At 41.5% G+C, this 13,729-nt stretch overlaps 1 protein-coding gene across 3 annotated transcripts in view; it reads left to right on the forward strand.

The window, feature by feature from the left end:
- The window catches only part of DOCK9 (dedicator of cytokinesis 9), a 184,794-nt gene that overhangs the window by 128,545 nt on the left and 42,520 nt on the right, over window positions 1-13,729 (forward strand). For 2 of the 3 annotated variants that reach the window (XM_011993804.1, XM_011993805.1), the window contains 2 exons: window positions 2,471-2,607; window positions 10,907-11,022. In XM_011993804.1, the coding sequence (XP_011849194.1) occupies window positions 2,471-2,607; window positions 10,907-11,022 (253 nt within the window). The remainder of the gene's footprint in view (window positions 1-2,470; window positions 2,608-10,906; window positions 11,023-13,729) is intronic. The other variant, XM_011993806.1, reaches the window with a different exon arrangement.

Raw genomic sequence — 13,729 nt, forward strand, 5'->3', positions numbered from 1 at the left:
GAATGGTCATCAGTGGCGGCTGGCAGTTGGGATTCATGGAAGCGGCCATGGGGACCGATGGCAGGCCCTTGGATTGCCACTGCAGAGCCCAGCAGTGTCTTTCGTCTGCATTCTTACAGGCGAAGTCTCATTTCATCTTACGTGTTACCTCTCGGAAAGTGTTCCTTTAGCAGGCTGTGGCGACCCTTCCATCCTGTCATCCAAACTCCCCTTCCTTCTCTGTTCTGTCTCCTTCCCCTCCTCTTCTCCCCAGTTCTTCTTCCTGTGTTCCTTCCTCAGTGATTTCTTTTCCTCTGTTTGACTTTCCAAGGTCATTTTGACTGTTCCTGTTCCCAGCTACAAAGATACTAAAATCTCACTAACCACTCTTCTTCTTTCTTAATGAAAGAATGTTTTCAGTCCATCTCAAATTTGTGTGGACTTCCACAAACCTCTAAAATGGAGCCTTTTGTCTTCCTACTCTTGACTAGTTGATAAGCGCTCCACGTTCTTGGCCAGAACTCCCTGGTGAGTCGCGTCACTCCCACTTTCCTGTCCAGAACCAGCCTCGTAGAAACTCCTTGCAGCTGTGTGGCTGGACACGCCTTCTTTGGGGGCGTTTCTTCACAGCACCTCTTGTCCTTACCAAGTTCTTCCTCCTGCCCCATTGCCATTAGGAATGTCTGTGTGTGTTTGTTTTCTGTGTTGTGAGCCATTCTGTTAGTATATTAGTGGGGTCTTGGTCTAAGTATTATATTTTTTTTACTGTTGTTTTTAACAGCTTTATTATAAGTAAATATGTTTTAAGAAAAACTTAAAAATGTAGTTGTCATTGAGGTTTGTTTCTCTATATATCGACAATTTTGTCTTACAGCGATGAAATAGGCCAGAGATTTTTAATAGACTTGCTCTTTGTGAAGATTTTCTTTTTCTGTTAACATTGTTCTTTTCTGGGGATATTTGAGAAATTTTCAGAATTACATTTTATGTTAAGAAGTAAACATGTATGTTTTCTTTTTAAAAGAAGCAAATTTAGAATTTTTGCATTTTCCTCCTGTTAGTATTTTCTGTTTTTCATTGAAATGTGGTAGCACTTAAAGTTCTCTAATCTTAACTGCATTATTTTTTATCACAACAGTAATTTTATATTTGAGTTTTGGAGCACTAAATGCAAGTATATACAAGGTGTCCTTATACCAGCAACATCTTCTACCTTGACTTGGATTCTCCCTGACTTTGTCCCATGAAGATGGGCAAACAGTAAATTCTGTCACAGAAAGGCACTGTGCTGGGCTAGCTTCAGTTTTTGCAGTGACACCTACATCGCAAGATGGCATTTGGAGAATATTGTGCCAAGTAGAATAAAATGCCTCACAGCTTAAAACGGTGAATGTGAGAAGCTGCAGATTTCTGTCCCAACAAAATGTTTTAGAATCGAGTTTTGTGAAATGGTTAACTTAGTTTTTTTCAGTGGATATAAATTTAACTTCTTTAAAGAAAATCTTCCTACTTCATAAGCACCCTGTATATATTTGCATATAAAAGTGTGGACTGCCTTAAAAATAGATGGGCCGAGGAAAACGGGAGTGGAGATGGTGTGACTTTGCTCCGTGCACTGTGGAAAGATATGCTCTGCTCTATACGAAAATTGCCATGGGTCTCTGCTGCATGTGAAACAGATCCTGAACTAGACTGTGAACCTTGTATATGTTTGCCATCCACGGTGGTCCAGTTTGATGAACACTGTGCCTTCTTATGGTCACTTTGAAGTCACCCAGCAGCATGCAGTCAATGATAGTCCATGCATGTCCCTGTTCTCCTACACACAATAACACAGTGAGGGGGACGGTTGGCTCTGGGACAGGGGACAGGTGTCATTGAGCCCTGGTCTCATTTTCATCTGCTCTGGTGATGGTACACAGCAGGAAGTTAGCTGTTTGATTGCTAACCCAAATCACTCTTCTGTTTTCTCTACTTGACTGCTGACAAGTTTAACAAAGTGTGTGGCTCTTCTCCTTCCTGCTTGGGTAAGAATAAAGGTGTTAAAACTCATATAATCCCTTCCATTGCATGTTTGTTCTCTGTGTCTTCCAATGCATTTTTTAATTAAAAAAATATATATACATGTCTTTTGCTCTTTCAGAACATATATAATCCAAAAAGATGAGTGACATTTTGACAGTTGTCAGAACACTAACCATTAGTACTGCATTGGAGTGATGCTTACTTTTTTCAGAGTAGCATCTCTAAAGTACTTTCTAAAAATAAGAAGGTCCCTGCTTTGGCCTGATTTTTGCTCCTGGGTCATCAGGTGCTTTGCCGTGAAGTGTGTGGGAGCTGCCGCCTGCCTGTGTCTCTGGCTGCTCCACCGCGCTCGGTCAGTGCATGGCCATCTCCCTCGTGCCATGTCCTGGCTTCACTAACGCTCCCCGTCTCGCTGCGGTGTAACACGTCTAACTTTTGCTTCTATCCCATTTCACTCATGTTGCAGGAACCAGGAGGGGTTGGGACCCATAGTTCATGATCGAAAGTCTCAGACATTGCCTGTTTCCCGTAACAGAACAGGAATGATGCATGCCAGATTGCAGCAGCTGGGCAGCCTGGATAACTCTCTCACTTTTAACCACAGTAAGTCCCATGACATGCCATCGTAACAGCCAGCCATCTCATGTGCCATCTCAGAGGGGGAGAGCCCCAGGCCACACCTATCACATCACCAACTCGATTTTTCTTCCAGCTCAAAGCAAGTAGGATGAAGAGCTCATGGCACAGTTCCCTTCCTTGGAGGAGCGTCCTCAGCATTTGGGAGTGACACAATGTGGAACACGCTCAACTACAGCACGAAACCTAAAAGTGCCTGACCCTTTCCCCATCCCCAAAACAAAACTTAACTCGGTCCATAGCCAGCCGTTCTCCAGTATTCTAAACATAAAGTTTGGATTCATCACCTGGAGCCAACTTAACGTTGGCTTTCCCCTGCGACTCTGAGAACATTCGGGATGGATTTCTTTCACCCCTCCTGATCCCGTGCATGTAATTGATCAAGCGTCCACATTCTGACATTCCAGCTCTAAATGGATGTTAATCCTTGCACTGCTGTGAAAACGTAAAGCCCTTAAATCAATTTGTGAGGGTGTGGAAAAGCGTCCAATAACAAAGTGACTTTTTCTGTGTTTTCAGTGTGAGAAAGATATCAAGTGTGCTTGGAATTTCTGTAGACAATGGTAAGATTTAATCAGGTTGAAGTCTGCTTATGAGGCCGCTTCACTTGCAAGCCGAGACCTTTTTGTTCATCTTGCCTTCCTAACTTTGGGGCTTTCTAACTTCACAGTAGAGATTCTGCCAAAACAGGGGAGCATATTTTTAATTTACTTTTATCAATCAGCAGAGGGGACAAGGCATCGTGTGCTGTTTCTAGTAATTTAAGTGTTTTATCTTCTTAAGGGTTTCTCAGAGCGGAACACCTGAAAGATATCAACCATACAGCACTTGAAAAACTAATGAAATCATTTATAATAAATCTCATTTCTGCTAGCATTGTGTTCTCTAAATTGTTCCATCTCTTCTCCAAGCATGACACAGCTAGTTACTGTTTTATCTCAACAATTATTTGTTATTCCAAGTGCTGTCTTTAATACATGGTTATTAATATCCTTCCATCATGTCTAATAATAAATTCCATTCACTGTGATTTTTCACACCTTTTTTTAAAATACAGGCCAAGAGTAAAGGCAGTGTTCCCAATGCATTGTATTAATAATAGTTCAAAGTAAGACACCTGAGGGATCAAAACAAAGCAGCTTCCCACACCTCTGCCCCAGCAATGTAGCCTTTATAAAGATTGTCCAGGTGCGGTTAAGTGTTAGGAAGATTGGCCGGGCGTGGTGGCTCACGCCTGTAATCCCAACACTGGGAGGCCAAGGCGGGTGGATCACTTGAGACCAGGAGTTCAAGACCAGCCTGGCCAACATGGTGAAACCCCATCTCTACTAAAAATACAAAAACTAGTCAGGCTTATTGACACACACATGTAATCCCAGCTACTGGGGAGGCTGAGACATGAGAATGGCTTGAACCTGGGGGGCTGAGGTTGTGGTGAGCCAAGACTGTGCCACTACACTGCAGCCTGGGTGACAGAACAAGACCCTATCTTGAAAAAAAAAAAAAAAATCAAAAATGTTATGAAGTTAGTCTCTATTGATAAAATCCCAGGCTTAATTTAGATAATGTCAGTCTGCCACACGCTGAGTTGGTAGCCATAAAATGCTAGTTCTGAGTTCTACACTTAGCTGTAGAATGCAAATTGAGTGACACCTGTAAGGCTACAGTACTTGATTTTTTAACATCTTTTCTGTTGGGGCTTTGACTAGCTCTGCAGAAAAGGAGTTGAAACAAAACCAAGAGTGTTGTTATTTTTAGTTTTTCTTTGCCATTTAGTAGCAGAAATTCAATCCCCACTGATAAACAGGATCTGCTGGACCTCCTTTGCTCAGATAGTTTCTATAACACAGAGGCTAACTCACTATTGGTTGAAATAAATGCTTAAACTTTGAAGCACTTTTAAAAAAATCATAAGTACACCAGTGCTCCACCTCCAAAGATAGTCATTTAGGAAACACAGGAAACAAAAATTAAATGAATCGTCCACATGTGAATAAATAACCTTAATCCATGCGAATATGTAGCAGCTCTTCCCACTGCAAATGGGTTTTGTGGTGGTAACTTGAATTGGAGGAGAGAGACAGCTGGCCTGGTGCTGCTGCTGCTGCCAAAAGCCATCTTGTTAACATGGTTTATTTCCATTCTGTCTTCCTGCTACCCACAGAGCCCTGTCCTCCTGCCTCCCTCCTCTTTCATCAGTTTTCAGTGGCACACTGTCCTCAGTCACATTTCTCCTGCTTTGCCAGTAAATAACGTGTAGCTGATTCTTCTAGTCCTCGCCTGTGTTCCTACAATTCCTGTTCATCCCGAATTCGTTCTGTTATCTCCTAAGTTGTTGCATCTCCTAGAACTCAGCCTTCTTTTATATCTCCAGTTCTCATTATGTGTTTGAATTGCTTCAGCTTTTCCCTCCACTAGCTCTTTGAGCTCCAAATAGTCAATTCAGACCAAAAAACACAGAGAAGGGAGTGCATACTGTATGTACATGAACATGTATGTGTGTATGTGTTATATATATGTACATGTTTGTTTACATCTCTACCTGGGTATTTTTTGGGAAATTTATGACCATATATGTCTTTTAAAAAAAAGTTCCATTTAACAACAAATACAATACCTTCTGTTGGGCCAACCAATATGACATAGATCCAATATGTGAGAAAGTTGCCAGGGATCCCCAGGAATCCAAAATGAATTTATTTCGGAAGAGAATAAAAATAGGAAGAGTCCCTGTACATCTGCATTATTCATTTCCTCTCTTTCTGTAGAGTAGGAAAGGCTGTGTCAGAACTCAGCTTGACCAGCAGGGAGCAGCAGAGGCCCATGGGAAATGGAATCCTTTGTAGGTCTGTCCCCATCACCACTGGTAACAGGCCATGGAAGAAGGCACCACAGGCACTTCCCATGGAACTCCAGCAAGAACCTGTCTTTACTCCTTAGTTTTGATAGGAAATAGGATAGCAAATCCCCATGCCCAAATCCCATGATGGCCAAGTAGTCTTAGCTATTTGAAAAACACCCTTAAAAGACAGGTTTGTTGTTTGGACCATCACTCAGGTGTATAGAAAATAAACTTTAGAACACTTAGGCATTGACAAATTTAGTGTAATTTGTGCTCATTGTGTATCAGTGGAAGAGATTTGTGTCAAATGAAAAATTGAGAGTGATAGCACAAAACCACAAAGAGAAGGGAGGGTATACTGTAGGTACATGAACATGTATATGTGTATATATGTGCATGTCTATAAACCACATTATGAGGTGAAAACTTAGTGAAATGTGTTTACAAATAAGTGGTACATTTGCAATATGTATATAAAATAACACTATGTTTACTTTGATGTCACGTGTTCTAAGAATACATCAAGTTCATTTGCATAATTCATATTTCCCACTGGTGTAATGCAGGGAACACCAGCCAAGAGGTAGCAGCATGTAAAGAAAATCTGGATTTCTTATAATTTGATCTAAAAGGCAATTAAAGATTACTGGGTCAGGTTGCAGATAATATTTCAGATCAGAATCAGAAAGTATTTTCTAACTGAACTGGCCTTGAGTGGCATGTGCTGAGCTGCCTGTGAAGTTCATGTGGACACCTGCAGCTGGAGGTGTGCAAGCAGACTGGAGGAGGCCCAGCTGGGGTATTGTCCAGGTCACTTAAGCATGCCATGAGGACTTGGATGGCGTGGCTTGTCGGGCTCCATTTAACTCTGAAATGTCTTTTTTGTCTATGAAGCACAAGCAAGAAAATGAATGTAGGCGATCATTAAATTCCTTTACTGTACATCATATTGAATTAATATGAAAAATACAGAGAATGTAGACATCTCTGAGTTAAAATATTTTCCAAAAGTTTTAAAGCATGGATAATATATCTTTAAAATTGGGTAAAATGTGCTTAGATGCTTTAAAAATATACTCAAAATAGTAAATAAATGTTTGTGGCCTGGCACGGTGGCTCATGCCTGTAATCTCAGCACTTTGGGAGGCCGAGACAGGCAGATCACTTGAAGTCAGGAGTGTGAAACCAGCCTGGACAACATGGTGAAATCCCGTCTGTACTAAAATAATAATAATAACAATAATAATAATACAAAAACATCTGGGTGTGGTGGTGGTACACGCCTGTAATCCCAGCTACTCAGGAGGCTGAGGCGGGAGAATCGCCTGAACCCAGGAGGTGGAGGTTGCAGTGAGCCAAGATCACACCACTGCACTCCAGCCTAGGTGACAAAGCGAGACTTCATCTCAAAAAAAAAAAAAATTTGTTTTAAACAAAACACTTATTTCCTTGATTCTGAGATGTGTTTCCTTGATTCTGAGGCACATTTTTGCACATTTTCTAGTATTTCTGAAGTTAGGTAGATCTTACACATTACATTGGATATGGTAGTCTGTCATTGATTGGTGTTTCTTGCAGTTGATGGAGTCTCAGAGTTGAGCAGGTCTGATACAGTGTACGTTTAAAGTCAGTCATTTGTAATATCTTTACAGAGGACTTTAGGATGTGTGGTGTGTTTAAACCAAGTATTTTCACTTGGGGCCTTTACTTCCTATGAGGTCCCATTTTCGGATGCAACTCAACATTAGGTTTAAGAAAGCCACAGGGAAGAGAAAGCTGATGGTATGACACCCACCTCCTGAAGTATAAACTCTTAGATTAGAGCTTGTGTCTCCACAAGGCATTCTGAGCTTATTTGTTTTCTTTGTGGATCAAAGGGCAGATATCAAATGATATAAATTTTGCCTTGGGGTATTACTATTTATTCTCTACTCTTTGCCAGTCTGTGAGGAAAACCTTTTTAGCAATAAAAATTGGATGGAAATGAATAATAGATTGTGTAGATGTTGACCAGTTTGATATTTTGCAAAAATGTTTGAACTCAATAAAACCATACACCATAAGTTAATATATATCTAGGAGACTAGATCTTCTACATTTGAGAGTTCTTTCAGCAAGAAAATTCCTTGTTATTTGGTATTTATATTTTCTCATAAAACTTACTATGTTTCTGGATTCACGTTATAGGCTAGAGGGGGAAAAAGTCAAAATACAAACAAGAATTTTGGTTGCATAAAGAGTGAAGGCGGCTATCAAATGGAAGCGCCCCCTGTAGGAATGTCTCTGACCTGCTCTTCTATCCCAAACGTCCTCTGGTATTCAGGAAAGGCATGTGGCCTGGTGCTTCTGTCCTGCCCACCACATTACCTCTGATGTCATGGTGGTGGGAAGGGAGGGAGTTCACCAATGTGTCAGCATTCTTCATTTGAACCATGCAGGTAATGTGAGTTCGTAAAACAGGGTTAGGTTAATTCAGTGTAGACACATTTCATCCATGGTCCCTGAGTATTTGAAAGATTTGGGGACTTTAGAATAAGTCTCGTCAGAATGACAACAGAATGAAAATTGTATAAATTTGAGCAGCGAATCTGAAGGACTGTAAAGCAGCCGGGGCATGTGTGTCAGAGATAGCGCATCCGTGCAGAAATCCCGCAGCTCTGTCCCTGAAGAGCCAGGCCGGAGGAAATCAGCGCAGTGCCCCGGGCACCACGGCCTCCTAGTGGAAATCAGTGTGCTTCACACCGTACTCCTTACTTGCCCGGGTCAAAAGCTGCTTAATCAGCTTTCAAAACGTTGCCAACCCTTAGTTTAAGAAATTTCTGTGCCCCTTCTTGGATTTACTAGCTCAGCTTCATTTTTCTGTGTTGGTCTATACCACGGTGATTGTTGATTCGAGGCTTCCTCCTGCGCAGCTCTGTTCCAGGCCTTGAGACAGTCTCAGTCTCTGTGACCGCTTCAGCCTCTCTATGCTGCCAATTATTTTTAGGGATTTAAAAAAATAGCACTAGCTCAGGAATCCTGCTGATTTCTTAGATGAAACAGTTGAAGGAAAAGGAAAGCATAACAAAATGTGGCTAAAAGGGCCATTTCTTTTAGATTCCTGTGTGACTCAGGCAAGCATACCAATTTCTGCATGAATCTGACTCTAAAGGAGAGTAGACGGTGTAATAACACTTCCCAGTACCATGTTTCCGTATGTGTATACATAATTATATAATAACTTAATTAGCATAGTCTATTGATGATATGTTCTAAGACAGCACATGGCCAAATTCTAATTTTTAATTGTTTCAGGCTTTCAGCCAGGAGTAGTTAAATTCTATGGGAGTTCTTCAGGCTATCTCATTGGTAACGATCACCTAGATGCATTTCACCTGTTGGTGATCTAGACCGAGAAAAGGACAGTTCTTTGCAGAGAAAGAAATTAAAATAAAGCCAGTTCCTTGTTAAAATTGAACCCAGACGAAAACTCATTCAGGGCAAATGGTAGCCCTCAGGAAAGGATCCCTTGGACCTGTGTGATCATTTTGGTTGGTCTGATAACAGGTGCTGTATTTTTTGTGTGTGCTCTCTTACCACAGTCTGTGATCACTTTAGCAGTCATCATCGACCTGTTTTCCTCTCTCATTGTCTCTGTATCTTACCAAACAAACCTCTCTGAATAAAGTCATGCCTTGGCTTACCATCATGGCAGTTCAAGTGATATTAGTACCCCAACATACCCACCTCTCTTTTCTCTGGGAGATTTCGTACCCCAAAAGCAAAACATGAAATAGAACTAACACGGTGCCAGACGTATGACAGATCCTCACTGAATCTGGAGAGGCGCTGGCCGTGCTGTGGAGTGGAAGTGATGCGATCCGCAAACAGGATCTCAGCACCACCTTGGTCAAAGCAAAGCAGCATTGGATCAAAGCACACAACAGCATTTCTATCATATTTTAAAAAGCACTTCTGTAGCTTTTAAAGCTCTTCTGTAGCCTTTTAAAAACCCCTCTATACGTCTGACATTTAAGTCAGAATGATGTCATGCTAGTTACTTGATTTTCTCCCAATAATATGTACTATGATACAGTGACCTGGATGAGGAATTTGGAGTGTAGATTCTGGGTTTTTTTGTTGTTTTTTTTTCCCCCCCATTACTGGTCTCAAGAACATTCCCTAGGTTTTCTGTACTTTATTTTCTTGATCTGTGTACAAAATGTCCTCCTCTCTGGAGTATTAGGAAAATGACTTAAGTAATAAGCGTTGCTTTATTTTTGCTCCTTGGAGAAAGACATTACATGGTGTTTTATTATATTGCCATCTTTCTTTGTAATCTAGATCAATACTGTAACATCTTTGCATCCCTGTATGTATTTCTGCTAATGCATACCATTTCATAATTTAATATCTCAACTTGTATGTCAAGTTGCATTTATATCAGTACTAAATTGATTTTCCCACGTATAGAAGATTTCTGTTTGTATTTAAATTATGTGTGACTAAGCTAAATTTAAATGACAGATTCTTCAAGTCCTTTTCTTTTTCTAAGCATTTCTTTCAGACATGTTGGCTTTTATGCTTTTTCTTAAAGCGAGTAGAATACTATGCACAGCACAGTCAACTCTTGATTATCATTCACGAGCCTTGCTGATAACAGATCCTGATGTTATTGACTTAACACCTCCATAGCACTCACTGTGTGCCAGGCACTGTTCCAAGAACTTCACAAATATTAGCAAATTTAATCCTCACCACAACCCTTTGAGGTAGATACTGTATTATCCCCATTCTACAGATGCGGCAACTGAGGTTATAAAGAGGCCAAATAACTTGCCAAGGCCACACAGCTGTTGAGTGGCAGAGTGGGACTCAGTGAGCAGCAGCCTGATCTCAGGCTCATTTTCTTAACCTGTGTTGTGCTGCTGCCTCCGTCTACATGGGAAACTTTGGAAATCTTAGCCTCCGCCAGCACTCCTGCTGGATAGCAGAATCGATCGACCCCTGTCTTGGTCCAAGTCCTGTCTCCACTGTTTACTGCCTGTATGACTTTAGACAAGTTTAGCCTTTCTATGCCTTTATTTTCTTATCTCTACCAAGGGTTCAACAACGTTCATACTTCATAGGGCTGTTGAGGGATTAAATGAGAGAATATGTGTAAAGTTCATAGAATCGTGGCTGGTACACAGCAAGTGCATAATAAATGTTTGCTGCAGTTATTGCCCTTTCAGAGTGGGAAAAAAGTTATAATTGAAACCTTATTACTACTTTCTCCCTTCCTTCCTTCTCCCCACGGCTCCCCCCCAAAAAAAGGCAAACACGGAGACAAGCTTCCAAAGTGGGCCTTCTGGTAAATAATCAAAAGTTGACTGTGCCTACCCCATCCTGCCAGCCTTGCCTTCTGAACCACTGGGCAGTAATCTTGTGTTGTAATTCATGCAGGCTACGGCCACTCGGACGCAGATGTTCTGCACCAGTCATTACTTGAAGCCAACATTGCTACTGAGGTTTGCCTGACAGCTCTGGACACGCTCTCTCTATTTACATTGGCGTTTAAGGTTTGTATCAATCAGCTGTTCGTGGTCGAGTTTTACCTTCCACATTCATTCTGCTTGGTAAGCTCAACCAGCGTAAACTGACTATGTTGCATTTGTACTTCCGCAATTGTTTTTGTCCCTTTAAAGGTTAAAGGAAACCATTAATCTTTAAATTCCTGTAATGAAATCATTTTACAGTGAATGGCTTGAATACCCTGAAAGAAAATTTAACTGGTCAGTGTGTGCTGCGTGCTTGGGCATGATGGAAACATGATCTCTGGAGGCAGTTAACTTTTGGCTGGAACTTTGAGGATTATGAATATAGGCACCTAATCAGGCATTTCTGCCTTGAATATCTTTAAATATATCCAAATGTTATAGCATTTAAATTAGATTTTTATGTAGAAAGGAGCAATAAATACAAACACATTCATTTTTTCAGTTTTTTATCAGTTACTACATTAAATGATAACATTTCGGAGGTGGATAATGAAACTTTTTTTTTTTATTGTTTTTAAGTTTTAGCGAGTAATATTCAAGTAGGTGGAGATGGAGTCTTCAGCCACTCTGTTTTTAGGAACCGAATACTTCTCCTTCTTGCTAAACGATTACTTCCATTTCTAGCATGGAAAGGAGAAATTGAATGAGTGTTTAATATGCCATAAATATTGGAACAGTTTGCTTATCTGCAAGGGTATTTGGGAAATAGAACCAAAGTCATTCTCTGCTTTACTTGTCTCCACTACTCCTAAAGCACATTCCTTTATTAGGAAGAATAATGATAGTTTTCCTGACATTGTGTCACTTTATTATTATATACCTTTACTCTCTTCAGACGCCATCCCACTCTTGTCCCCATGAAGCTCATTCCTAGGAGCCCAGTTGAGAGATGGGGAAATGAGCTTGAATGAAGTGAGCGCAGGGGTAGGAGTGCCTCGTTATCTGGAGCCTCTACTACGGGGGCTCTCAGACTGTGGTGTCCAGGCCAGCGTGTCAGAAATGGAAATCCTTGGGCCACTACCCAGACCCACTGAATCAGAAACTCTGGGCATGAGACCTGAACATCACAGTGGCTCTACTAGAAACATGAAAGAGGCTTTGGAACCTCTCTTTTCTTGTGGGTATTTTTAGTTAAAAATTCTTAGTAAATAGGCAAGGAAGGTTTTAAAAGTAAATGTCTGGCCATGCGTACCTGTATCAGTCTCAAACATGAATCATTAAGTTCAGAACAGCAGTGGCAACACCTTCTTCCCCTCTCTGCCTGTGCCCCACCAGGTAAATAAGCAGGAAATTCTGGAGCTGCAGAGCAGCATGGGGTGAGCTCCAGGCACACGGGGCACAAGCGCAGTCTGAGTGCACCTATGAGAACAGTGACGGTTTCCTTACCCAGCAGCCTGCAGTTCTAATTCAGCCCCCTTCAAGTTTCTCACTTAATAGTAAAGAAGAGAGGCCCGGCGAAGTGGCTCACGCCTGTAATCCCAGCACTTTGAGAAGCCAAGGTGGGCTGATCACGAGGTCAGGAGATCGAGACCATTCTGGCCAACATGGTGAAACCCCGTCTCTACTAAAATGCAAAAAACGTAGCCGGGCGTGGTGGTGTGTGCCTGTAGTCTCAGCTACGGGAGGCTAAGTCAGGGGAATCACTTGAACCCAGGAGGCAGAGGTGGCAGTGGGCCAAGATCACGCCACTGCACTCCAACCTTGCGACAGAGCAAGACTCCGTCTCAAAAAAAAAAAAAAACAGAGTGGTAAAGAAGAGTATTTGTCACTATTCCTGGATCTCTAAATATCTGGCCTCCAGTCTGGGAATGGGAAGGTAGTAGGGGCTCAGATGTGAACTCCAGGTTAACAGTAAGCACTTTTACCTGTGTTTGCTCCTCACTGGTCCTGTGGCAAAGAGCCTGATCCCTGAGACACCCAAGGAAAATTGAGCTTCTAGAGCTAAGGTGATCTCTGTCCAGGTTTATATGCCTGCATGCAAAAAATGTTTCCAGTTTAAAGCTCAGCACCCCCACTAGAAGGTAGGCGAATGGATGGTGCGCTCTGTGGCATTACTGGATGTTGGGCCGTGTGGTAAGACAGTCTTACCACAGACTCACAGCTCAGACTCACAGATACGAGAGGCTCATTAGCACCGCAGCCACTGGGATCTTTCTTTGCAAATATTTACTCAGTTGAGGTATCAGTTGGACCATATCAGAAGAGAGAGAACAGTGAGTGAGCTGGCATAATTCAAGAAAGTCATCTTTAACAGGTATAGCTCTGTGGTTACTGACTCTCTTAATTGGCTACATCTAATAGATTGCCAAAGACAATCCAGAACTCAATTTCCTAGTAAGAAAAAATGTCTGAAAGATTTAAACCCAGAATTCTGGTTATTATTATTACATTAGCTTCCTGCTATGTACTGAGTGCCTTCTGTGCCTCAGACATTAATCTTCATAACAGCTCTGCCTGATAGATCGAATTATCCCACATTTTATGGATGAGGAAATTGTGGCTGGGAGAAATTAGGAAATTTGCCCAAGATCTCTACACAACTGGTCTGTCCAAAGGTCTTGTTCTCCACTAAGTCAGATGTGTGTGAGTGTGCTTGTGTGTGAGAGAAAGATGGAGTTGTGTAAAGATCAAGGTATTTGAATGATCTCTTATGCAGACAGAAGAAAAACATTACCAAACACTTAGCAGATATCAGATATATACAAATCTGGACACATTCACACATGTT

The sequence above is a fragment of the Mandrillus leucophaeus genome, unplaced genomic scaffold (assembly GCF_000951045.1).
Source record: "Mandrillus leucophaeus isolate KB7577 unplaced genomic scaffold, Mleu.le_1.0 Scaffold434, whole genome shotgun sequence".
NCBI classification, from domain to species: Eukaryota; Metazoa; Chordata; class Mammalia; order Primates; family Cercopithecidae; genus Mandrillus; species Mandrillus leucophaeus.